General features: G+C 53.4%; 1 protein-coding gene across 3 annotated transcripts; it reads left to right on the top strand.

The window, feature by feature from the left end:
- The first annotated feature begins 883 nt into the window (after positions 1–883).
- On the top strand, positions 884–25,701 carry ABHD17C (abhydrolase domain containing 17C, depalmitoylase). Of its 3 annotated transcripts, XR_008425345.1 has the most exons (4): positions 884–1,546; positions 20,392–20,571; positions 22,162–22,305; positions 24,322–24,457. XR_008425345.1 is itself a non-coding variant. In XM_053913058.1 (3 exons), the coding sequence occupies exons 1-3, from the start codon at positions 975–977 to the stop codon at positions 24,539–24,541; spliced, it is 972 nt and encodes a 323-aa protein (XP_053769033.1). In that variant the 5' UTR covers positions 884–974; the 3' UTR covers positions 24,542–25,701. The 3 variants fall into 3 exon arrangements, 2 of the variants coding, with proteins under 2 accessions (XP_053769033.1, XP_053769034.1); XM_053913058.1 differs by lacking the exon at positions 22,162–22,305 and having other exon boundaries at positions 24,322–25,701; XM_053913059.1 differs by lacking the exons at positions 22,162–22,305; positions 24,322–24,457 and adding an exon at positions 21,040–22,155.
- Positions 25,702–25,715: the final 14 nt, after the last annotated feature.

The following is a 25,715-nucleotide window of genomic DNA, read 5'->3' as shown; positions in this document are numbered from 1 at the left end:
TGAGATCAGGGTGGACAGAGTCACAGAGATGATCCGTGCTCAAAAACACTGCTGCAGAAGCCGCAGCAAAAGTCAATGCTTCTCAGCACGTCTGTGGGTGGCGGGCCAGCACCAGGCCCAGAGAGGCGGTTCCACCAGCTGCCCCGTCTGCAGCAGCCCTGCTGGCAGTCGGGGCAGGGCACCTCCTGTCCATTCCTTAAAGGGAATTCTGCTGCCAAACCCGGAGGGACAAGAAGTCCAGAAGGCTCCGAGAAGTTGGCACCAGCGCACACTCAGGTTCAAGGCGCTGGGTTAGATGGGGGGGGGGGGGGGGCTACTTAAAAGAGAGTGCCAAAATCACAGTGAATTTAAATCATTTTAAGAAATATCTGTCATGATGAAGACCACTTCAAAATCCCGGACAGGAAACAGGTCTGGGAGAAGCTAGCCCGGCAAAGGACCCGTAGTTACTCTGGCAGAGGCGCCGTGTGGCGCACGTGGCGCTGGGAACGGCCCCGCCTGAGTCTCACCGGCACCCGGGCGGGCGCGGGAGGTAGTGCTGGGGCCGCATCTGCAGAAACAGCCCCCCGTGCCGAACGGTGCCCCCCAACCCTGCCACTCCTGGGGCGCAAACTTCGGGAAGAGGCCCCCGGGAGTTCACGGGCCTCCCCACGCGCCTCCTCCTGCCACCCGGCTGACTCCCGAGGCGCCCCCTGCAGCGCGGGACTCGGGTTTGGGGAAGGCGCCCGCCCCGAGCGCGTGCGGGGGTGGCGCCGCCGCGCGGGCCCGGGAAGTGGCGGGGGGCGCGCAGCAGCCGTGGCCGCCGGCATTGTGCGCCGCGCGCGGGCCCCGACCGCCCGGGCCGCGCCGCCGCTGACCCGCCCCGCCCCGCCCGCCGCCGGCCCCGCCCCCGCCGCCCGCGCGCGCGCGCGCGCTCGCCCGCCGCCTCGCTGCCTGCCTGCCTGCCCGGCCGGCGGCGGGCCCCGGCCATCCCGATGCCCGAGCCCGGCCCCAGGATGAACGGCTTCTCGCTGGGCGAGCTGTGCTGGCTCTTCTGCTGCCCGCCCTGCCCGAGCCGCATCGCCGCCAAGCTGGCCTTCCTGCCGCCCGAGCCCACCTACACCGTGCTGGCGCCCGAGCAGCGCGGCCCGGGCCCCGGCGCGCCCGCCCCGGCCCCCGCGGCCCCCGCGGCCCCCGCGGCGCCGGCGGCCGAGGAGGGCGCGGGCCCGGGCGCGTGCAGCCTGCACCTGAGCGAGCGCGCCGACTGGCAGTACTCGCAGCGCGAGCTGGACGCCGTCGAGGTCTTCTTCTCGCGCACGGCCCGCGACAACCGGCTGGGCTGCATGTTCGTGCGCTGCGCGCCCTCCAGCCGCTACACGCTGCTCTTCTCGCACGGCAACGCCGTGGACCTGGGCCAGATGTGCAGCTTCTACATCGGCCTGGGCTCGCGCATCAACTGCAACATCTTCTCCTACGACTACTCGGGCTACGGCGTCAGCTCGGGCCGGCCCTCCGAGAAGAACCTCTACGCCGACATCGACGCCGCCTGGCAGGCGCTCCGCACCCGGTGAGCCGGCGGGGTGGCCGGGCCTGCGGCTGCGGGAGGCGGACGGGGGCCCTCCTGGCCGGGGGGGGGGGGGGTGGCGAGTCGAGAGCCCCGGGCTGCTGTGGATTCGCTTTCTTCTGCGTCCTGGCCTTCCCCCCAGCGCACCCCCCCCCATAACCCCACCAGCCCCAAGGTTCCTGGAGAGTCCAGACTCGGAGAGTTTTGCCAGTTTGGGCACACCTGGGAGCCACTGGGCCCCCAGTTGGGGTCTTCAGGTGGCAGCGTGGGTGCTTAAGTACCTGCAGAAAGAAAACTACTTGGTTCGCGTTCGGTTTCTGTGAGCTGGCCACCTGAGACTGAAGTGACCTTGGGCAAGGCACAGGCCACCTGGACACCTCCTTTCCTTGTGCGATCGCCGGTGAGAGGGGATGACCTCCCAAAGACTGTCGGGTTGTCCAGTGCGCCGCGGGGCAGCTGGGCAGCTCTGGACGGAGCTGGAGGGCCTGTGGAGTGAAGTTTGGGCCCTGGTGGGCAAGCGTGCGGCAGGACTGGAGGGCGGCTGCCCACGTGGACCCTCCTCAACACCGGGGAGGAGTGGGAATTTTACAGGGGGGATTCTCTTGACCTTGAAGTGGCATTCACAGGAGGACTGGGAAGTATTCCTTGAGGGCCATTTCCAGGCCAGGCTCCGAGTGGGGTGGGGGGAGGGGAGCAGAGTGTCTAGCAAGCAAAAAAACTTGAGTTTTATCCTTAACTTAAATTGGGCAAGTCACATCACCTCGCGGCCCTCGGGCTGCGTCTATGACTTCCCTCACCCTGCTCCGAGCAGCGATGGTGAGAACACCTGGGATATGTCTGTGAGGACATCTTACTTTTTCGGGTGGAGGGCCCCAGAGTAAGGACAGGGTGGGACTGTGGCTGGTGGAACTCTACACGTTTTTCCTCTGAGATGTGTTTGCTGGGCTCATAAATGACTCTCTCTGCATCCTGTGGGTACAGAGCCTCATAAATCACCCCCCTGCCTTGCTGGGAAGATGGCCTGTCCACCCAGGAAGTACTTAAGATTTAATGTGTGTGGCTTGTTTGCGTTCTGAAGTGCTGACTTCATTTGGACCTGGCTTTCCCAGGCAGAGGAGAGTGTTGGAGGCAGGTGCGTCGAGCCAGAATCCACAAGTCCTTAAAAGCCACCTGTTCCAGACAAGGGCGGCAAAGGCAGACACACGGCGGATAGAGCGCTAGAATCTTTGCTGTCGCTAAAGGGTTAAAAATGAGGGTTGGTGTGAGATGACTTTGAAGTGATGCCGTATGGTTCTACTTTGAGCAGGTTTTACAATAAAAATGTCTCTTTCGGTGCCTGTCCGCCTTGGAACGAGAGCCTGGCAGGGGCGAGGCCCAGCCTTCGGCCTGAGTACACAGGTGTGTCTCGCGCCACGTCTGTGAGGTGTAGCTACTTCCTGGAGACTTGGGTCACCCTGAGTTGAACCGAAGGCGTTGTTTACGTAATGTGGAGTTTGGGGTTACCTTCATTCTGCCCACGATGTAGTTAATTTTGTGCTGGAACTCCTGTCTGTGTTGACACACACACACCTGTCAAATAGAAGAATCCTAGAATTTGAAGAAACTTTTCACGTCCTCTCGTCCTGTGCTTGCCATGCTTATGTGTTACTGTGGCCCTGTGGTGAGAAGCACATTGTACATCTTGATGGAGACACACACACACACACACACACACACATACACACACACCCCTGTGTCTGCAGATCTGATGTTGCACAATACAGTTTTTCTTCTATGGGCGATGCATATGGCAGAATGTGTTCTGTTTCTTTCTTTCTTTCTTTCTTTTTTGTTTAGAAAAATAAGGAACAAATGCTGTTCTGTGAACTGCTAACTTTATTTCCCAGCTCAGTTCTGGATACTGCTCTTGTCCCCCCCTCACCTGATCCCCCTCATCTGACAGGTCTGGCGAAGATGCCCCCACTGCCTGTCTGCAGTGGGGCTCTTGGCTGTGAGTTTGGTACTTTGGCCCCCGTCACCATGAAGTCCCAGCTACCAGATTTGTGTGTCTCGGTTAGTCTGAGAATCCAGGATTCTGAAGCAGCTGAGTCCCTTCCCCACCTGCCTTCAGCCTGACCCCTCCGCGCGCTCTGCAGGGCTGCTGTCGCCGGGCCTGGACCGTGCATCCTTCTCTGCCGTGTTACGCCCCACTGAGGTCATCGCTGTGCCGGGGTGCCTCTTGTCCACCCCCAGCCCCCCCCGTGTCTTTGGGGATATGTCTCTTTTCTGACCTCCTGGTCACCCCACTGCTCACTGGGGGCCTCCCGTCTCTCCCTGTCCTGGGAGGGCTGTCAGGGGTTTGTGTCTGCGCTCTGAGTCCCCAGGCACCCACCCTTTGCTTCCTCTGGCCTTTGCTGCCTGACCTCTCTTGAGGCTAAAGCACTCCATGCTTCCCCGGGTCCAGATTGGACGTGCAGACCCAGTTGGACCCAAGCTGCTTCAGGCTGTGCAGAAGTGAGGTCTGTGGCTCCAGCGGGGATGGATCAGGCTGGTTTGAAGGTATAAACCCAAACAAGCGCGTGACCCAGAGAAGGAGGCAGAGGGTATTTCAGCTGAAACATTGTAACCTAGAGCAACAAGAGAGATGGGGGCATTTGTGATTTGGTTGGCCACTGGTAAGTAGAGAGACTCATTGCTTAGGTACAAAAGGCAAATTACCAAAGACTTAGTATTTTACCCACCCATTCATTCACGCAGCAAACCAGGAACCATTAAACACACACATGGCAATTCTGTGCTTGTACTAGACGCTGTGGTGGGTCCCCCTCGAGTGCCGTCCGTTAATCGCGCACTGTTTGTGAAAGGCTGGGTGAGATTTTAGAGGCATTCGGAATGTGTGACTGTGTGTTACTGTGTTACAACTTCTGCTTGATGGGAGGATCTGTAGCAGGAAAACCCGTGTGAGTTACAGAAGGTGGTGGTGGACTCCTCCAGGTAGTGGGAGCCTTGAAAGGCACCGTCTGCCTGATGTGAGTGGGGTGTACCGTTAAGACTCTCAGATGGAGATTTCCTTCGGGGAGTTGCGAACACTCACTTCCCTGGACACGGGCGCCCTTCACCACCCAGCGTCTCTGCTGTCTGCTCTCAGAGGGACGTGCCGTGCTGTTAGGGGAAGAAGGCTTGGGGTTTCTCCCTGATTGTGTGGTTGAGGAGGAACTGTTATATGCGAGATGCGAGATCGAAGGTTCTCGTTCTAGGAACTGACGGACTCAGACTCTTAAGAGATTTATAGATGGTTTATTGGCCAAACAAGCTTTACCTGCGCAGGGGCGGACTCTCCCAAAGTGACCGGAGTCACGGTGCTCCGTAGAGCTGCAAATGAGAGCCGCCCCTAACGCTCACAGACTAGGGTTTTTATGCAAGAGCAAGCAAGCAACTTATCCAGAAGCTGATCTCTGCGGTTAGCGATTGGCCCAAATTTAGCAACGCGGCACACTCAGGCGCAGTTAAAAAAAACTTAGTTTCCCTCTATTTTGCTGACCTCCTCTCCTGTCAGTCCTTGTTATCTAAGTCCTAGCAATGCACTTATGGGGAAGTCCCTTTGCTCGTCCTCTTTGTGGGTTTCCTGGAGGGTGTTGGCCCAAACACACATTCTGCTTTTCTGCTTATGTTGGTAGCTTGGATTCTACAGGAACCACAGAAGCAGAGTTGGTTATGGATAGTGTTTGACGCTGATCTTTCCAGAGAGAAAACAGAGAGCATCAGCTGGCTGTTCACGGCACCCTGACTATGGAAACTTCCCATTACGAAGAGCTGAGCTCTAAGATCGGACGCGTTGAAACTGAGGTAGGCGAGGAGGGTGTCAGGGGCTTTGCTCAGAGCCTTTTCTTTGGTGTCCCCTCTCCCTTCTTCCAGCTGCTCCGGCTGCCGCGCCTGGCCCTTTCCACCCAGTCACCACCAAGCAGGTTTCTCTCTAGCGCATTCTGAGTTCTGGCCTCTATCCCGCCAAAACTTCCTTTCCTGTGGTTCTGTGTGGAGGGACCTTGCTTTCCGGTTGCAGAAGCTCTAACAAGGTATTTCGTGTTTCTGTGGTAACGGGCGACCACTCCTGGGTGTGTTTTCCAAACATGTTGGGTTTTGCGTGGCATAATCTTGGAGGCTCAGTCTTACCATTCTGCTGGTGCGAGGGCATACTGGTGGAAGAGGACTTTTTTCCCGAGGGGATCATTTAAGCTGCACTATCCCTGATGTCGCTTCCAACCTTCTGCTCTGCTTTTTTCCCCTCATCCTCCCTCCAGATTTAGAAACGTCTCTATTTGGTGTTGATAATCCCACATTAAGAAGACCCCAGAATCTGGCTTTAGGAACTGCGGTGCTCATTTTGGTCACAGATTTACCTTCTCTATTGGATTTTGCTACAGCTTAACGTTAACGCTGTAATCGGCTCCCCTCTGAGAAACCTCGTGCACAGAAATCCACATCTCCACACAGAGGCACTCAGGTCATCATTGTCTGGCTGTGAGAGTGACTGTTTTTTCAGGATTGCTTTCAATAACTACCTTCTAATTCGTCGAGATTTAGTTCACGAAAGTGAGATAATCACAAACCCTTCGGAACTGGGGAGTGAGTTCTAGTTCCAGCACCCCACCCCTGCCTCCGACCTTTATGGGGTACAGCCTACTTTGCCTCACTGTCCGCTGCTCTCAAAGGAGGGGCCCAGCTGCGTGACTTCTGCGGTGCCTCTTGCGGTGCCTTCTCCAGGCTCTTTCATGTTTTCGAATCTGCTTTTTGTGACTATACTGCGGACCACGGTGGACTCACTGTCTGTGGTGGATCTCAGCCCTGGCTGCACTTGGCATGTGCTAGGTAGATTTTTTAACAGTGTGTGTGTGTGTGCGCGCGTGTGTGTCCACACTTACGTACATTTAAGCGTGCCTGTGAGTGTACATGTACAATAGTGTGTTTGTATATGCCCGTGTGCGCGTGCATATGGGTAAGTGCATGTAGTCATGCATGTGGGTCTGTGCATATGTGTATAAATGTGTGCGCGCACAAGCATGCAGCCAGGGTGGAGATGCAGTGGTCTAGAAACATCCAGAAGCCAGTGTGCAGTTAAAGACTGGCTGCAACTACAGTTGGTTAAGAGTCGAAGACAGTGGCTCCTGGCCGGGTTAGAGCGGCTGGTTAGAGCGTCATCCCTGTACTGCGAGACTGCAGGTTCAATCCCTGGTCAGGGCACATAGGAGAATCAACCCATGAATCAATAAGTGGAACAACAAATCGACGCTTCTCCCTTTCTCTGTCTCAAATCAACAACAACAAAAAATAGTAACGAGAATGACAATGATAATGAAAATAATAATAGTAACCAGCACCGCCTGGTGCTCTGCGCTCTGGCGCGATGCCTTCCCCTTAGTAAGAGCACAGTGGGGATACTGTTGTTTAGCATCATCAATACAATTATTAGAGCCGTAATAAGCAAACGCTCAGATCCTGCCCAAGACCAGATGCTTCCATCCGAAGGAGCATTCAAGACACTGCTTCCTGCCTCCCCACTCTCCGCAGATGTAAACAATCACAGGGCGGGCCTCGCTGGGTGGGTGTGGACTCGGAGGATGTTTGTTTTATTTGCAGCCAAGGGGAAAGAGGCTCTTTGAACGGGGGTCCCCCCCGCCCTGTTTTCGCTTTGGGGCATGGTGTGGCATTGGTAGTTTCAGTCAACCAAAGCGTTTATATCCCCACAGGAGATCTTAAAAGGAGAGGAGACCTTACCTGAAATCCAACACCTGGTAATTACTTCACAGACCTTCTCTCCTCAGCTCCCTCCGCTGTCCGTGTTTCCAGGCTTAGTTCCTGGGAGCTGGCCTGTCTCCCCGCGGGAACCAGGCACATCTCCGGGCCCAGGGTCGGGGGGAGAGGACGTGGAGGTGAGGCCCCGTCTCTCTCCACCACTCAGGACTTTCTGGTTGCTCTTTACTTAGGGGATGGCCTTCCACGGATAGGGTATCCTTCCCTTTCCCTAAAGGTCGCCAAGGCACCCGGTTCGCACGCTTCTGTGAAGTCTGTCACCTCAGGTTCCTGCAGAGCCTTCTCTGCTCCTGGAATGCTGCTACTTGATAACTTCCCCCTTACTGATTTCCTTTGAGTGTTAAAGGGTCAGGCCGCCCGGGAAACTGGAGCCCTCTGTTTCCGGGAAGTCTACGTCAGTCACAGTCAGCTCAGACTCAGCGTTCACGGCCTCCTGTCTGTCCCGACGCTGCGCCATGGAGAAGGGCCCTACCTCGGGGTGGCTCGTCACCAGAGGCAAGAAAGGGGGCACCGAGCCGCCAGGCCGCGCTAGTGGTGTGCTCCTTGGTGACGTTTGTAAATGGGTGACATGCAGTCTGGGCAGAGATGCTGGGCTCAGGGTCTGCCCACAAACGGTGAGGCTCCAGACGGTAGTTGGGCTCTGTGAGCTCACCCCTGACGACATTATGGGGTGGCGGCCAAGTGAGGTCCAGCTTCTCCAAAGCTGCTTTTAGTGATGGTCCTGGGGAGAACCAGACTGACCGTGGGCAGTGTAATTACCTGGACTGGAAAGTTCTGTGATAGCGGATGTTGTGGGCAGCTTTGACTTAAACAGTTTGATTTATCCGCACGGTCATAGATAACTCCAGGGTGTTTCTGAGTCTGTACTTTTGGTTGCTGGGTTGTTTAACCTTCACTGTGGTCCTTATCGTGGGAAACATTCCTGTCATTTAAACTGTAATGTGTACACGCCCTGACTGGGTAGCTCAGTTGATTAAAGGGTTGTCCTGATACCCCAAGGTTGTGGGTTCAGTCCCCAGTCAGAGCACGTGCAGGAATCAACCAATAAGTGCATAAATAAGTGGAACAACGAATTGATGTTCCTCTCTCTCCTCTCTCTCCCTTCTGTGTCTCTCAAATCAATAAATTAAAACAAATTAATACACACACACACACATGCTTAGAAAGGACCACTCACCTGCCAGTCATTTCCAAATCCCTGCAGAGAGGCTGCCCCTCCCGTCCTGCACTGCCCACCATGCTCTTCCTGTCTTCGTCCTTCCGGCCCCGCTAGACTCTTCTCAAAGCCCTGGCGGCCCCTCTGCCCAGACCAGCGTCTTTGCAGGGTTGACTGTGTGGTGAACGGGAAGACGTTCATTTGCATTCTTCCTACTGCCTGTCTGTTTCCCTGTCTTTCCTCTCTGAACTGCAGACAGGAGGAGGAGAGTTTCTTGGGGACTTGTGTCAGGGCCTGGCCCTTCGCAAGTCCATCCTTTCATTACATTTGAATTGCTCTCTCATCTTCAGTTACTCCACAACTGCAGCGTGAATTCATTAACACCCCGAAGAGTTCGAATCTTAAGTCTCACAGGACTCCCCCCTCCCACCAGCAGCTTCTTTTCTGGAAAGTCCTTCTTAGGATGAAAGACCGCTCGCTGCCTGTGTATTTGTGAAAGGGAGAAGAATACCTTGTTTTTTGTTATTTTAGCGGGTTGTGTGTTGTTGTTTTTTTTTTTTTGCTTTAAATGTGCACAGTATTTTATATAGTTTTGAAACACCAACATATATAAGCCTGTACCCAGCTGCACACACACCAGGAGACGCGCTCTCATTTTTATGAAAAAGGATGCGTGATTCCAAACTCAGATGCCGGCCCTCCGGGTTAACGTTGTTGCCTAACACTTTTTGGATTTCTGTCCTCAGAGTTACAGGAGCTGAGCATGAGGGACTAAAAATTTCACGCATTCCCATCCTTGAACATGTCCAGCCCGAAGGACGCTGGGCGCTGGGCGCTGGGCTGGAGGGTTGGTGTAGTCTGTCACTGTTACCACATCAAAAAAAAGTCTCCAATTTGCATTTGAAAGATGGCTTTGAATACCATTGGAGAGAATCCCCCTACGGAATTCTATACTTTTGTCTAATGGTATTCTGAAGGAGAAAAATGCCTCCTGATCCTTCGGAAGTCAATTCAAAGGAAGAAAAATGCCCGTGTTCTAGGGAGGTAGGCAGTGGGGTCAGGTGGTTCTGCAGACGTCGCCTTTCGTCCCATGGGTTCTGATAAGGTGCAGATGAGCTAAGGATTCGTAAACAGCCCTCGATAACCTCAGAGGGGTGCCCAGGGCAGAGGTGAGGGACAGCCTGGGTTTGAGTCCTGTCTGTGCCAGCTTCTCCGGGCCTCAGTTTCCTCCTCTGAAACATGGGGAAGTGATGGTCGTGTTTGTTAGGAATCATGAGTGAATGTTCGCCTAATGCCTAGATCTGTGTTTAAAGAAATGAGTTTTTAAAGCCACTGGAAAGACAGACGGAAAGACACACAAAAGTTTCACGTTAACAGCCTTTAAAGATTTGAAAAGTTAACCCTGGCTGGTGTGGCTCAGTGGATTGAGCGCCAGCCTGCAAACCAAAGGGTTGCCGGTTCAATTCCTAGTCAGGGGACATGCCTGGGTTGCTGGCCAACTCCCCAGTGGTGGGGCGCATGAGAGAGAGGCAACCACTTACTGATGTTTATCTCCTTCTCTTTCTCCCTCCTTTCCCCTCTCTTTAAAAAGTAAATAAATGAAATAGATAAATAAAAGAACTGCGAAAGTCTCTTTAAAAAAAAAAAAAGATTGGAAACATAGCATCTGCCTGTGTTTCTAAAGGGTTTTGTATTCCCCAGGAGCTGCTCTGTGAGAAAGTTACCACAAAACAGATTTACACCAGCTCGTGTGGCTGTTAGTAAGGAGGGGAAGCTTCAATGTATTTCTTTTGATTTTCAAATCCGCCCTGAGCTGCCTCTTTTTGTTGCCAGTCGTAGTTACTTCTTTCTGAGGGTTTTGTCACTCTGTAAATGAGGCAGCTGTGTACAGACGGCCCCGCAACATCCCTCTCCCCGTTTGACTTTTCTTTTAGTGCCGTTGAGTTTTATTTTCCATTCCTTGGTCATCCCTGAAATCGGTTTTAAAGAGCCATAACGACCTATTTTAAATTCCACAGGACAGTGTTTTATTCCTGTGCATCTGAAATTGGGCCAGTTTTTCCTCCTGAATTGCAGGCGTTCCCTTTTTAGAAGGGGAGTGAAAAATCTTTAAAAATCCATCCCTCGCGCCCTGGCCTGGGGGCTCCCTTGGTTGCAGCGTCGTTCCAGGCATCAAAGGTTGCAGGTTTGGTCCTTGGTCAGGGCACGAATGGGAGGCGGCCGATCGATGTTTCTTTCACAGCAGCGTTTCTGTTAGCTGGACGTCCAGAGCTACTCAGTCTAACCCATACTTGATTGAACACTTTATTTTTTTTTTAATAAAATGTTCTATCAAGTGTAAAAATTGATTGATCATAATCTTGGGTTCTGGGTACACATTCATACCTATTGTTTAATTTATGTTTGATTTTGTGTGGGTTGTAATAATGTAGTTAATAGCCCAAACCTTTACCTTATAAGCTAGGGAAATGATAATATCGCTAACGGTCTAGCCCCATCTCCCGCTCCCCCACCCCCAGCAGCCCCTTCAGTCCCCGGGTAGCCAGCCACCTTTAAATCTCGTTTCTAGTCCTGCTAACACCTGTCCGAAATGTGGACAGCGCCATCATCCCAGTGAGGGCAGGAAGGCAGAGGGGCCAGGGCTCATCCCATCTGATTTCCCTGAGAAGTCGGACACCAGGTAGAGCCTCAGCCACAGTCGGCCGCACTTGACTTTGCTCTTGCCTAATCACCTCTTTGACAGGCCAGGTATCCCTGCCACCCCCGTGCTTCACATGAGGAAATGTCGCTGGTCTGTTGTGTCATTTTTGGCTGAGTTTTAACCCTTCACCCATCTGGCCCTCCCCTCTGAATGCATTTTTATTGAGTGACATCTCCAGGACGGGCCCAGAACTCACTGCGGTGCTGCAGCTGTGGCGTGGCCCGAGGGAGGGTGACGGCACTGTCCCCCAGTGGCCTGGATGCCCCGGGTGTGCCGGCCGGGCTGGGAACAGCACTGCCGACTGTCCCCCACACAACGCGTGTTTCGGAACTTACCAGGTGCCTCAGAAGGATGGGCTTCCATCCTAAGGAAGGTGTCACTGTTTGAGAGTTCACTTAAAGCAATAATCCCCTAGTTATTTCTCAGTTTTCAGATAGTCTTTAAAACATATGTCTCCCCTTTACCGTTCGACATCAGCCAGAGGCCTGCGGGCATTGGGTGGGGGCTCACAAGTCAAAGCTTTGCCACGGCTGATACTTTCCTCCGTTGCCTCACCGGTAGGAAGTGTGTGAGACGCTGCTGCCGCTGGCATTTTTAGCACTTGCGTTTCTGCCCATTTTCCACTCATTCGGTAAAATAGTAATAAAATGCATTTATTTTAAAACTGGTTCTGAAGCCCTTACGTGGTGTCTGACGCCTTTTCCTTTGGAGCAGGTTGGGTTGCGTCCCTGTCGGGAGCCCTGCCTTGTCCCCTTGTCTTGGTTCCCCGGGGAACTGGGGGCTCCCGAGCAGATGCCCAAACAAAGGGTTGCAAGGAGATACTCTGCTGGTTTCCCTAGCACTGCTGAGCAGGGACGTGGCTGGCCTACTGCGCAGTGGGCTGGTGACCGCACTGTCCTCCTCCCACAGAAGTCTTCACGGGCCGTCAGACAGGTGGCCCAGGATGGGAAAGTAGGGCCGCTCCAGAGGCAGGCACCTGTGGGAGCAGTCTTCCCACTCCTGCTGGGATTTTGTCTCCTTGAAGCCTTATGATCAGGTGCGAGACCCTCCCTTCAAGTCCTTCTCCCCCACATGCTCACTCCCACGAACTGGGTTCAGATCAGGTCTCTCGCTGTGTTAGACATGAATATGTATTTCATATTTGTTGAATATATATTTAAACCAGTTTTGAAGATGTTACATTTCTTCTTGGAACCTCAAACCCCGTGCTTGGCTCATCCATATCTCCTTGCCGCTGACCGTATTAATAGTCAGCCTTGGTTTCTAGATCTGGTTCTTTGGTGTAATTCCTGAAAATTAGCATCTGGTGACTTGGAGGACTTTGCCTCTGGTGGGGGGTAGACCCTGTTTGACCTGTGAAGGCCAGAGCGTGGGGCAGCGGGATAGAGAAAGTACATGAATCCATCCAAACAGCCCTTCTGTATGGAGACGACGTGCGCAGTAGAGGGACAAAGCACCCTCCTGATTTTCTGAAGAAAGCGTGCCATTCAAATATTCACGGAAAATAAGTTCCAATAAATGCAGCGAGATATGTCACCAGGCACCAGGCTCTGCTAGTGTGCCAGGGAGAAACTCAGTTAGGACGTCGCCTCGGGGTGAACCCCATTTTCGTGGCCGAATTGAACGTGTTTCCTCAGATCCATGTGTACAGTGATCAGTCACCCGGTGGCCACCTCCCACCCTGCCCCCGGCTCCCAGGAGCGACTTACACAGTACCTGTTGGCTTTCTGCTAGGAAACGAGAGGATTTCTCTCAGTTATCCAATCCTGTGAGCTTCCTTTGGCTGCGTTCGGCATTTGACGGTTATTTCTGGGTCTTCATGGGCGGCGTCTGTGATCTTAAGGAATACACCTAGTCCCGCTGCCTCTGTGCTCGTGAGTGTGTGAACTCTGTCCACCTTGCTCCCCCGCGGCCCCCCTCTGTCGGCCCAGCCTTTGGCGCGGCGTGAAGGTGCTCTGTCCCCGCTGTTCTGCTCTCACGTGGCTTCCGCTGCCCGACCGCCTAGGTTGTCCCCTCCATGCCTCCCAGCCTCTCTCTCTCTCTCTCTCTCTCTGCCTCATTTCTTTGACATCCTGGGAAGTCTCTGCGCCTTATCCTCTGAGTTACATTTCTATTTTGGCCGTCGGTTCTCATCTCTGAGGTCATTCTTACCCTGCAGCTTCCCTTTTAAAAATCACAGCTTTCTGAACGTCAAGGGATGTTTCCAGGCCAGACAGACGTTTTGAGCAAGTTTCCCTTTTCCCTGAGCTGAGGGGCTGCGTTGGCATGGAGCTGGCCTTGTGACCGCCCCCCCCCCACCCCCCCCCACCCCCCCCTCCGGGACCGTTGGGTGCCATGCACACCCGGCGCAGCCGAGTAGCCCGAGGCTACAGTGAGGGAGCCTGCAGCCCGGTCCTGCACCCAGAACCTCAGGGTGGCCTGAGTGTGTTACGTTAAACACGAGAACTTGTAACGGTTTGCGAAGAAATATTTCTGAGGTGCTTTCCATCACAGTCGTGTGCTGCCTTCGAGCTCTGGGGGCCGGTGGGGTCTTGGGAGCCCCCCTCCCCTAAGCTCTCCCCAGAGTGTTGCTTTTCCTTTTCATTGTCTTAAAATTTTAATTTCTGTTTTGGGTGGGTTTCAAGTGGGGAGAATGGAGAGGCGGCATGCCTTTGCCTAGCCAGTTTTTATTAGAACTCCCATTATTGGTCTTTGGAATCCTGCACGAAGCAGCCTTTCCGTGTTAGCTAACTTACGTAACCCCCATTATTCTGTTTTTCCAGTTGCTTGGAGAGTAACCAGGGGTCGAACAGTCAAAGATTTGCCACGGAAAGGCACGGAGGGGTTCTGCCCCCGTGCGCTGTAGAGATTAGGGGCCAGGAGCCAGCAAGGGCGTGGCGCGGGGTCCGGTGACGGCAGAAATCCGAGCTGAGAAATTCCGGCCGTTTGGCTGTTTGGCTGGTGTGCCTCTGGTGAAGAACGTGCTTTGTGCCTTTCTGTCCTAGAAGGTTTCAGCCGTGCACATTCCTCTGCGCCACTGTTGGTCCTTGAACGATGTCCTAACACGGCATTCTTTAGATATTAGAATACAATCCCGTCCTAAAAATAGAGGCCGTTTTCCTGAGCTAGCTGGGAAAGTATCGGGTGACGGGAAGGAGGGAGGGAGGGAGAAGCTGGAGCATGCCGGGGTCCAAACGGCTCACCGTGGGGTTGCATGCGGTGGGTCCCCATGTGCCCGAGGTCCGTGGAGCGAGCCAGGGATGGGCCTGTCGGGCTGCTTGCAGGTTTCTGCCACACCACAAGGCCTGGGCTGTCCCGTGAGGTCTGGCTGCGTCATGTAGAGGTGACTGTGGAGTTGGGGGCAGGGCTGGGCCGTCAGGCCTCACACACTCCTGACTTCTCCTGGTCACCAAGAAACAGCGTGGCTGCTGCCAGCCGCCCCTGGCTGGCGTGGAGGCAGCATCAGACCTGGGTTCAGAGCCAGGCTCTGCCGCCTGCCAGCTGCGTGGCCTTGGGCAGCTCACCTCGCTGCCTGGATCTTTGTTCAAAGGAACGGATGTTAGCACCTTGCAGGCGGTGATTAGGGCTAGAGAGAAGGTGTGCAGACGCGGTGGCATGGCCACGGGTTGTCTGATGACTCGCCTTCTAATGGTGGACAAGAGCTGGGCAGCAGCGGGCCCCGCCGCTGAACGGGTGGCCACTGTGAGGCCGTGGTGTTTCCGGGTGGGACAGGGAGCCCCGAGAGTGGGGACTGCTGTTCACAACAGCTGGCACCTCCAGTTTGCCCACCTGGAGGGGACACCTAGTCTGGCCCAGTCATGGTCACGTTTGTTTTATGGCCTGGCAGGGCCGAGCCTGCAGGGGGAAGGGGTGGTGGCCTGAATCCCTTCCCTCACTTGACAGATCAGAAACCCAAAGGCGGGCAACTCACCTGGGAGCTAGCGTGCCCAGTGCCCCCTATATCGGAGGCATCAGGGCCCCAGGGCTGTGGGCTCGGGGGCCTTGACCTCACTCTCTCAGGACATTCGGGGGACCGCCTGTGAAGCCAGGTAAACAGCTACACTTGAGCGCCTGCCTTCTGGATAAAGTGGAGAATGTTTTTAGAAGATAAAGTGGCTCCTCTTTCTAATAATCCAATCAAACCTCTGACAGCACAGGTATGCCGAGAGTTCACGTGAGACACCAGCGTCGTCCCAGTGAAACAAAAAAGACCCCAAGATCGGGCGTCGTCATTTCAGAATGAAAAACACCTGCACTTTCAGACCATTAGGGTATGAGCCCCCACAAGGGCGAAACCCAAATCGCCCTTGTTAATCCCTGTACCCTGGCTCCCAGCACCGTAGGCGTTGGGGACAGTGGGTGAGCGTTTGGGGGATAAATCGTCCTCTCTCCGTCTCTGGTTCCCGCTGGCCCCACAGCGAGCTGCAGCCAGTGTGAGTGTGGGGAACTGGCCGGGCAGAAAAAGGCTCGGCCGACGTGCTTCCTGCGGAAAGCTCGATTCACCCATTCACTTTATGAAAATGTATAACTTTGCCGATGAATTCTACTTTGTGCCAGAGAAGTAGCAAGCATGAAACTGTAATAAAATTGTAATGTTTTCATAAACATTTGGACGTACCGTTTCACGGGGTTTTAAACCCGAGGAATTCTAATAGGTTGTAGAAGAGGGTGGAAACGAGGCTTCGTTTTCAAGCTAAAGATGCCTACAAAGTTAAGGTGTTGAAAGCATTTGTTAGTACTTTTATACAAGATTTTATATCACTGTGATTTCTTTTGAGTTTCGAGTGGGGGGGAAAAAAACCCCAACAGTTGTTGGCAGATGGGAATTAGGTAGTGAAAACTCTCCTTTGGCACGCTGCCTCCAGTTGGTGGGGACTCTCCAACCACAACAGCCTCTCCACCGGGAGTCGGCTGGGTTAGAACTCTACCCGGAAACATCCAGAGCGAAGGCAGGGGGCTTGTAAAGTGTAATGTGTGCCCGTTGGTGTTTCGGAAGGAACTGAGGGAGACTGGGACTGTTGGGGATCCTATGTACTTAGAGGAGAGGGCGCAGCCAGGGCAGCCAGCTTGCAGCCGAGTGGCCACGGGGGTGTCACTGACAGCTGGGACAAGGGAGAAGGCAGGCGAGCACCTCGGAGCAGACGTGTGGAGTCCCACGCGAGCCTCACTCAGACAAGGGGACACCGTTCTACTTCCAGAGTGAGGGAAAGGAAGAGAGCTCCCACAGCAGCTGCCCGAGCTAGGGGATCTCCACCTGGTCTGACCCTGCCTTTCTTCTTGGGCCCCTGCCTGTGCGTGGTGTAGCATTTAATCCCAGCGTTGGCCCACGGGGTCCCAAAGTCCCCTGACCCCGTAGCACGTGGAACCCACTTCTGGTGACTCACTGGCTCTGCCCTCCAGAATTCCCGTGGGGTGGATGGGGGCACTGATTGCCAGCCCGGGGCTCCTCTCTGCGTGTAACCCAGATGCTGTTACAGTCCGGAGCTTCCACAGGGAGAACGTTTCACTTCAGGACGAAAACCTCTGTCCGCCTCCCCCCCCCCCCCCGCCCCCCCCCGTGTGAAACCTCATTGGCGTGTAACGTCTCCGAATTTCCAAAACAATCAAAGGAGGAGACACACAGGGTGTTAATCCTGCCTCAGAAAAGCCGAGGCCACACCAGGAGAAAATGTAAGACACGGAGGTCAAGAGTGCGGACCTTAGGGGTGAAGAAGCTCAGGGAGGTCCTGCGTGGCCTGCAGAGGGAGCGGAACCTGTGTGTGCCCATCTGTCCCTGGTCATCGTGTTGGGCTGCGAAGGCCGGGTGATGTCACCGCACAGGTTCCAGCGAGGTGCGCGACAGGGAGCATGGCTGACCGGGTGCTTCTGAGTTATTGATGCCGCTGTGCTCTTAGTGGCCTCGTAAAGGCTTCCCATTTACGATCCATGAGGACGCGGAGCTCGCTTTGTTACATTTACACGCTACACAGTATCTTAATTAAAATGTAATGCTGATGTTACGTCCAGGCCTCCTTTTAGACCAACTTGGAGAAGGAAATGAAAGCTCCCAGTGGGGGAGATCTCTGAGGCAGGCAGCTGCCGTCCGCCCCGCCCCTCGGAGGCCGCGGGGGCTGGTTGGCAGACCAGGCTGGTACTTTAGGGTGCAGACGGCTGCGGTAATGACCACCCTTGAGCTTTCAAACACAGAAGTGGGAATTCTGCTACGGCTTCATTCTAATTGGCCAGGTGCCTTGGAAAGACACCTGTCTGTGTGGGCACCGTGGGCGGGGCCCGGGGCCAGGTCCCTGAGGGAGGACTTTTGTCCCTAGGAGAGAGAAAGGTGGAGGATGGCAGAGTGGTAGTGTTGTCCTAAGAACCCCCTCAAACCTGCCGGGTGGGCGGTGGTCTCCGCGTTTCCCAGGGGCTTGGCGACCGGGCAGTGTTGGGCACTCAGAGGTGGCCGATGGTGTCTCAGTTACCATCAGAGGGGTTTCAGGCACACCTACCCTCCAGCAAGTTCAAGCAAATTATCCTGTTTTAATTGTCACAAATCTAAAGAGAGATAGTTGTATATTCTTGAGGAGTGTAACTTTTCCTCTGAAAGATGACTTTTTAAAAAATTCATTTTGAGAGAGAGAGAGAGAGACATCAATGTGCTGTCTCACTTACTGACGCATTCATTGGTTGCTTCTTGGACGTGCCCTGACTGGGGATTGAACCCGCAGCCTTGTCACATGGTGACGATGCTCTAACCAACTGAGCTACCCAGCCAGAGCCCGAAAGATGACTTGTTAAAAATTTAAGTCATGGCAGATCACGTTTATTGTTTTCCTTGACACAGAGCAAAGGTGTTGCAGAAGGAGGGGAAGGTCCTGAAGAACATAGAGGACTGAGTTGTTCTGAAGGCGGGATTGGACCTGGCGTGGAAAGGCCTTCCCCACCCCGCGCTTGGGAAGGGAATTTCAAGCATCTGGGGCGGAACAAAACCTCGCACATGCACACAGAGGAGGCCACTGCCTTATACAAAAGTCAGATAGCGTGTGTCCTGGTAGGTTTTGAAACATGTGAACAGGATTGAGAAAGGCGATAGCCACCGGGCGTGCTTGTCACCCCACCAAGCCACCTCTCCAGTGACACTTGTCTGGAACATCCGTGTTGTTTTGTGGGTTACGCTATCATCATCGTAGTCTGTTTAAGAAAAGGACACGTTTTCTTTCTGTCTGCTGGTTTTGATCTGTCCATCTCCCTGGGACCTGAGCCACATGGAGCCTCCCAGGTCTCTGAGCTAGCTAGCTGTAGTCCTGTCCATGGGTCCCTGTCCCCGCCTCCTCCGGACAGTGGCTTCCTCTGGAGGCCCGAGGAGGGGCTGGTCTCTCTGAAGTACACAGCAAACAATCTCAGGAAGGCTTTTCCTATAACTAACCCAGAGGGTTGGACTTTTCTAAGCCTTCCAAGGGGATTCCACAGTCACCTGAGACTCAGTGTCTTCCCAAACCGAACTTACTTTCTAACAAACCGGAATTCTGCTGTTCTTGGTCTCCTCCCCAACCCCCCACCCCATCTGTACCACTTTTCTCGATTCACATCTAAGCAGCTCGACACTTTGTACCCGGCCGTCGTCTTCCATCCCGTGGCCCTGACGTGCCTCCAGCCTGCATCCTCGCTGGGTGCTGGGGGCGTCCCTCGGGTGGTCCTCTGCTTCCCAAGGCAGAAACCTTGCGCCAGCCTGGCCAGCTCCTGTCTGGTGCTTGGCGACTCTCCCCTCCCTGGAGTGGTTGCCTCTCTCCTCCCTGTGTTTCCAGGCCTCCCCTCCCCTGCGGTGGCTTCAAGCTGAGCATGTCCCAACCTTCCTGTCCCCGTTTCGATACTTCCCTTCCCTGTGCTTGTTGGGTACACTTGCCGACCGTCATGCTCGTGGGTGTAGCACTGTTTCTTGGTGTAAATCTTGTTTTCTTCTGTTTCCCCCGAGACTCACCGTCCCCCCCCGCCCCCCCCCCCGACTTGATTCAGCGTTACTTGGCGTGGAGACCACTGGTAACATTGTATTGGGTGTTGGCAGTTCCCAGAGCGGGTCAGCGATGTGCTTTACCAATGCCGCTTTTGGCCAAATGCCCTCAGTCAGAAAACAAAACTAAACAAATAGCGGACATCACTAACGTTTAATTTTTAGATTTTCTCAAACAGCGCTAATTCAGCCGACACTTTAAAATGTATTTCCTTTGCTTCCACCACTGGAATTCACGACCAACAGAAGTTTGTTTGTGAAATATCACTATAACATTAAAAAAAACAAGTCTAGCCCTCCAAAGGTGTTGTTTCACAAAGGGAAAATGAGACCATTTCAGGTGGTGGATGCTGCTTTGTCTTCCTCATAATGGAAGTTCAAGGTGCACGTTTGTTAGGCTCTGACCTCAGGGCAGGAACGTAGATTTACTGGGACGTGCCCACCGGCAGGCAGCTGGCTCCGCAGCGGGGCTCCAGGAGGTGCTTCTGTGTTGGCTGGTCTTGTTTACCCACCTGCTTCCCTTCCTGGCGGGTCCTTCAACTCCCAGGCTCTGCTCTCCAGTGTGAGGGGGTTTCCCACCCCCTCAGACCTCATCCTGCAGCGAACACTCCCGGGACCTTGTGTATTTACCTCTGTCCCACGCCCAGTGCTGTTTCCACCAGGCATCGCCGCTCCGAACTATTCCCACTACTGAATTCAAAGTCGGTGGCTCCGTGCCAGGTGTGCTGCTTCTGAAGGTGACAGCCTGGCTCCCGACAGGACAGCGCCAAGGCCGTCCACTCAGACAGGATGCAGGCTGTCTGCGAGAGGGGGCCTGCGTGTCCCTGTTCACAGTCAGAACAGAACGCTGCTCGCTGAAGTGAAAACAAACAGGTTTTGTACCTCCCTGGTGACGTGACCGTCCCCTCAGGGCACAGTATCAAAGAAACTCTAGCGAGTGAGGAAAGTAGAGGATGAGATGGCCCCCGTCAACACTGGAACAAAATGTATAATGCACAGAACTGTCTGGAAGAAAAAAAATGTCACGTGTGCTGTTTTGGCAAAGTGGTGTAGAAGACAGCGTCTCGGTCACTTGTGCTGAGACCAGCGTCACATCGGTATTGGTGAAGTGGACACGTGCGGTGATGGGAGTTTCCCTCCCTCTTTCTCTCTCTCTCTCTCTCTCTTTCTCTCTCTGTCTGTCTCTGTCTCTCTCTCTCTCCCCTCCGTTCATTAACGGCAGGCAACCTCTGACCCCCCAGGTATGGCGTGAGTCCTGAGAACATCATCCTGTACGGGCAGAGCATCGGGACTGTCCCCACGGTGGACCTGGCCTCAAGGTACGAGTGTGCCGCCGTCATCCTCCACTCGCCTCTGATGTCCGGGCTGCGCGTGGCTTTTCCCGACACCAGGAAAACCTACTGCTTCGATGCCTTCCCCAGGTGAGCTCTTGCGGCGTGGCGGCCACCGCATGACCCGAGTTCAGGTCTGATGCCACCATTAACTGTGGGCCACAGATAAACATTTGCCAAGGGCTCCGTCATGCCCGTGCTGGCGCCTGAGGGGATGTGGAGGTGAGCGGGACACACACACACCAGCGGGAGACTTTGTCCTCTGGGCCTGACTCATCTGTAGGAAGACAGCAGATGACGTATGAGGCCCTGGTTCGCACTGACAGCTGGGCTTAATTGCTTCAGCTGTATGCGCAGGGCGCAAAGTCCCCGCTCGTCGGGAAGGAACTGAGTGTTCAGTGTTTGTTCGTTCAGGTTAATGTGCATCATAAAAAGCGACTTGCTGTGTGTGCCCAGACCATTAGCGGTGTGGGACACATGCTCAGATAGAAACTGCAAGCACCCACATTTTTGTCCTGACTTTTTCTCCTCACCCAAGGGCATGCTTATTGATTTCAGAGAGAGGAAGAGAAACATCAATCGGTTGCCTCTCGTACATGCCCTGTCCGGGGTCCAAACCCACAAGCTATTATAGGTATGTGCCCTGACCGGGAATCAAACCCGCAACTTTTTGGTTTATGGCATGCTGCTCCAACCAACCGAGCCACCCGGCCAGGGCGGCACCCACAGTTGTGACGTGTCTCTTCACTTTTCAGTCCGATGGTTCAGCTAAGGGAAAAGGCGAAGGGTGCTACTCGCATGCCGTGACGTGCTTGGGGAACAGCCGCGGGGACGGCAGGCGTGATTGCACTTCCTGGGAGCCCTCCATCCTCTCTCCCCCTTTTGTGAGGAGACCCTCCCCCTGCCGAGGGGCTGGAACTGGAGCCCATGGGAGCATGTGAACAGGACCCGAGGTTTTCTCGCTCCCGCTGATAGAAAGGAAACAAATGCTGAGTAGCGTGCACACTGGTATCTTGAATATCTCTGTCGGAGAATCTACTTTTTATTTTTTTAAATTGAAGTTGAGTGTTTCTAATAAAAACTGTTGCCCCCTAACCTTTCCCCTGGTACCCTGCTAAAGCGGTCTGAGGTGGTCCCAGCAGCCCCGGCCAGCTTGCCTGCTCCTTCGGTAGGAAAAGCCTCGGCCGAAATAACGTCCAGGTTTAGGAGTCTGATTGACCCGTGAGTTGGTGTCATTCTGCTCTTGGCCAGGGATAGAAAAGAACACCATTCGGTCCCGTAAACGTCCGTGGCACAGGTTGTCTCATTTCACAAGCAGAACCCTCCTGGTAACACCTCGGGCGAGCTTCAGTTCGGAGCAGTTTATGCCAGGATTCAGTGGAAGTCGGTTTCCCGGGACCATGGAGCACGCTGTGTGTTTCTGGTGGTGCGCCCGGGAATGCTAAGTGGGCTGATGGCTGTCTCTGCTGAGGCCCGATTTGTGCTGAATTGGGAAGGAGAGGCCAGTTGGTCCAAAGGGAGAGATTCAGCCTGCTAGTGGGAGGCCATTCAAGGAGTTCTCCTGGCAACAAAGTGAACAGCTTTCTTCTGACTCCTTAATGAGCTTGTATCTCAAAATACGGCCACGACCGCTCACTGCAGCTCAGGGACTACTAGGAAACTAGCAAAGACTCTTCACAGGGCACATGGGAAACTCCCGGCATCTGGCTGAACGGTGTCTCAATCTGCAAAACAGCCTCGAGAAGGTGGTCAGGTTACAGGACTCCCTTTACGGATCAGGAAACTGAGGCTTCGCGAGCCACGCGTGTTGCCTAAATCTGGCAGGTGAGTGGGGACAGCCAGAAAGGGCCGTTCTGACTCTTCAGACCCATGGAGTGTGATGGCAACAGGTTCCAACAGTGAGTACTCACCGCGACTTTGTTCATGGACTGGACTGGGGCAGCGTTTCTAGCCATGCCAGTCGCCGCCAGACGCATCGGGGACTTGCCTCTGTGCCCCTACTTTATGGGAGGGTCCCTGCCCCTCTCCTGTTCATGTTGAAAAAGTGAAGGAGGCCTTGGTCCTTCCTGGGTTTGTAGTTTATTTTCTTTGGCCCTTTACCTTTAGAATCAGACCATGGCGTTTAACTGGAGATCATTCCAGAGTGTGCAGCGTGGGGCACAGCCCCTTCCTTTGGCCAGTAAACATCTTTTTTCTTTTTTATAAGATTTTATTTATTTATTTTTAGACAGAGGGGAAGGGTGGGAGAAAGAGAGGGAGAGAAAAATCAGTGTGTAGTTGCCTCTCACACGCCCTCTCCTGGGCACCTGGCTGGCAACCCAGGCATGTTCCCTGACTGGGAATCGAACCGGTGACTCTTTGGTTCGCAGGCTGGCACTCAGTCCACTGAGCCACACCAGCCAGGGCAACATCTTTTAAATGGAACATAATTCATTGGATTCTCGCATTCTTAGAAGAAGTCCCTCTAAAACTAAATGCAGGGGAAAGTAGGTTTATAAACAAGATTCTTAATCTGTGAAATCAAACGCTGCCGCCGAGGCTGTGACGCGGCCAGCGTGGTGTTGCCGTGTTGCTGGACGTCTGGAAGTGGCTGCAGCCCCTGGAGCTGGTAGAAGGCGTCAGCGATGTCAGAGCACCCCCTCGATCTCCACCGCCTCCTGGCTGCTACATAGTCACCTCTCCAACCTTTGGTTCCCTCCCTGGTCACACGGAGCTGATCTTTGCCCCCTCCTCGGGTCCCACTGAAGATAACATGAGGTTTTATGTGAGCGGGACAAAGCTCGCGGCTGTGGTGAATGTTTAACAAATGTGAGCTGTGACTTTGAGCAGAAAGTCCCCTGCAGAGAGGACCCACATATGTCCTTTGTCACGTGGATGGAAGACAGAAAGAGGAGTCAGCTGGAAGAGGGACCTGGGCGGGCAGACCGGCTGGACAGAGGTTACAGCCTTCTCCCGGTTTGCTCCTAGGCTGAGTCACCTTCCTGGGAGACGTCACCCACACGCCCAGTCCAGTGAGGCTCAAAGCCTGCGGCCTCTTCTTGGGAAAGTGTTTTCAGAGGCTGGAGTACATTCTTTTGAAGATCCTCAAATAATTCATCCTTCAAGGGTAGCTTTGATTGTTGTAAACACTCAGAAACCATTCGAAATCCAGTGTAGGCATTACATGAATTTTTTTCAGCGAAGTAGTACAGTTTGTACCAAAAATGAGGCATTAACTCTTATGAAATGTGGTTTGTGAGGATCTTGTTCATTGATTCTGAAGGTAGCTCTCAAAGAAGGGTTCTCAAAACCCGAGCGGCCAGGGATTAAGTGTTCAGCTTTCAAAGGAGACATTCGTTCAGACATGCTAAGTTCTAGCCTGTTTACTGTTTTGAAAATCCTCTCAAAGAGTATGAGCACATGAGAAATATTAGTTACTGGATTGTTAGTCCAGTGGCTTTTAGGAGTTCTGTTTTTAATAAAATACTTTAATAACAAAAACACAATGGCCAAATGAAACATATTCTCACTTGGGTCTCGGAACAGAAAAGGACATCGGCGGAAAAACAAATGAAATCCAGAGAAAGCCTGGAGTTCCGTTATCGATAGCATACGGATCTTGGTTTCTTGGTTGTGACAACAAAGCAGTGATAATGTTCGGTGTTTACCTCAGGGAACGGGTTGGGGGTGCACAGGAACTCTGCATTATCTTTGTTCCTTTCCGGTAAAACCAAAATTATTCCAAAATGAAAACTTAAAAAAAAATAACTACTAGAAATTGGAGGGGAAACTCGTAGCGTGCCTGTGTCTGGGAGTGCAACTAAAGAGCCCTTTTCTCCCCTCTCCCTTCTCTGTCCGCAGCATTGACAAGATCTCTAAAGTCACCTCTCCTGTGCTGGTCATTCATGGGACCGAGGACGAGGTCATCGACTTCTCCCACGGCCTGGCCATGTACGAGCGCTGCCCCCGAGCCGTGGAGCCCCTCTGGGTCGAAGGGGCCGGGCACAATGACATAGAGCTTTATGCACAATACCTAGAAAGACTAAAACAGTTCATATCCCACGAACTTCCTAATTCCTGAAGACGACTTGATTTTACCTCATTTACTGTGAACACAAGGGTCCTCTGGTTCGTGCGGCCCTGAGGGAGTGCCGGCCTGTAGGGCCTGTTGTCATCAGAGAGCTGGGGAAGCCTCAGGCTCGTAGCCAGAGGATGTCTGCTAATTCACACCACCTTGTACACTGAACTGCGTCAGTTTCCCACCCCGTGTCCTCGCAGGGACTGGGGGTGAGGGCCAGTGGCAGGGCAGGTTCTCACGCTGTGTAAAGGATGCTCCAGCCCGTGTCTCTGGCTTCCCCATCACTTAGGATTCATTTACACAGGCCTCACCCCTCCCTCCCCACGTCCTCTGCCTTCATGGGGTCAATGCCTTGGTGAAGCTGTGAGGGAGCAGCTGGAACACTGGTGACAAAAATGTCCTCTCGACTCCTGCGAACATGCCGGCCTTTCCCCCACACAGGTCATTCGAAGGGTGACTGGAACTATCCTGCACAGCTTCACCTACGGGAACCATAATAATATAACTGGAATATTCTTAAACTAAAAGAAACTGGATTTTTTTTAAGTGTAAATTTATTACTAGCAAACAGAATTTTCCTATTTTGACTGTCTGGCTGGTCTAATAACAGGAGCCTAACCAACTTTCCTCCTGGCAAGTCCACCTTTTAGGCTTTGCAACACGTTTGTGCATAGATTCTCAATGGATAGTTGTCCTTCGGCCGGATACAACTGCAGATTCCTTGTTTGTAATGTAAATGATTGGATACATTTTGTTAATATGTTTTTATTCCTATGTTTTGCTATCAAAAAGTTTTATAACATTTCCAAGACACACAAAAAAGACCAGTTTAGGCTTTGAAGAATTTATGTAATTAAAATTTCATTGAACTAATCTTTTTAATTTAGCAGGTATTTAGGTTTTGACACTGGAGTTGCATCTTACAAGCATCAGAAATAGAAGATGCTTGAAATTGCTACACTGTTCGGATTGGTTGGGGGTTTGGGTTTGGAGGGTTTTTTTTTTTTGGTTTTACTTTTCTTTTTTTCCAAATTTAAAAGCCTTAAATGTACTGTGAGCCTCAGATTGTTGTGCTGCTGGACCGAGGTCGAGCGCCGGTTTGTGTACTGTGGCCTGGGCGCGGCCCAGCGGCTGGTCACAGAATAAAGGATGCATGGATCAGACCGTGGGGTGCTGC

Source organism: Desmodus rotundus, chromosome 10 (assembly GCF_022682495.2).
Source record: "Desmodus rotundus isolate HL8 chromosome 10, HLdesRot8A.1, whole genome shotgun sequence".
Taxonomy (NCBI): Eukaryota; Metazoa; Chordata; class Mammalia; order Chiroptera; family Phyllostomidae; genus Desmodus; species Desmodus rotundus.
Note: the sequence above shows the minus strand (reverse complement) of the source record. Positions and strands in the feature narration are given on the sequence as shown.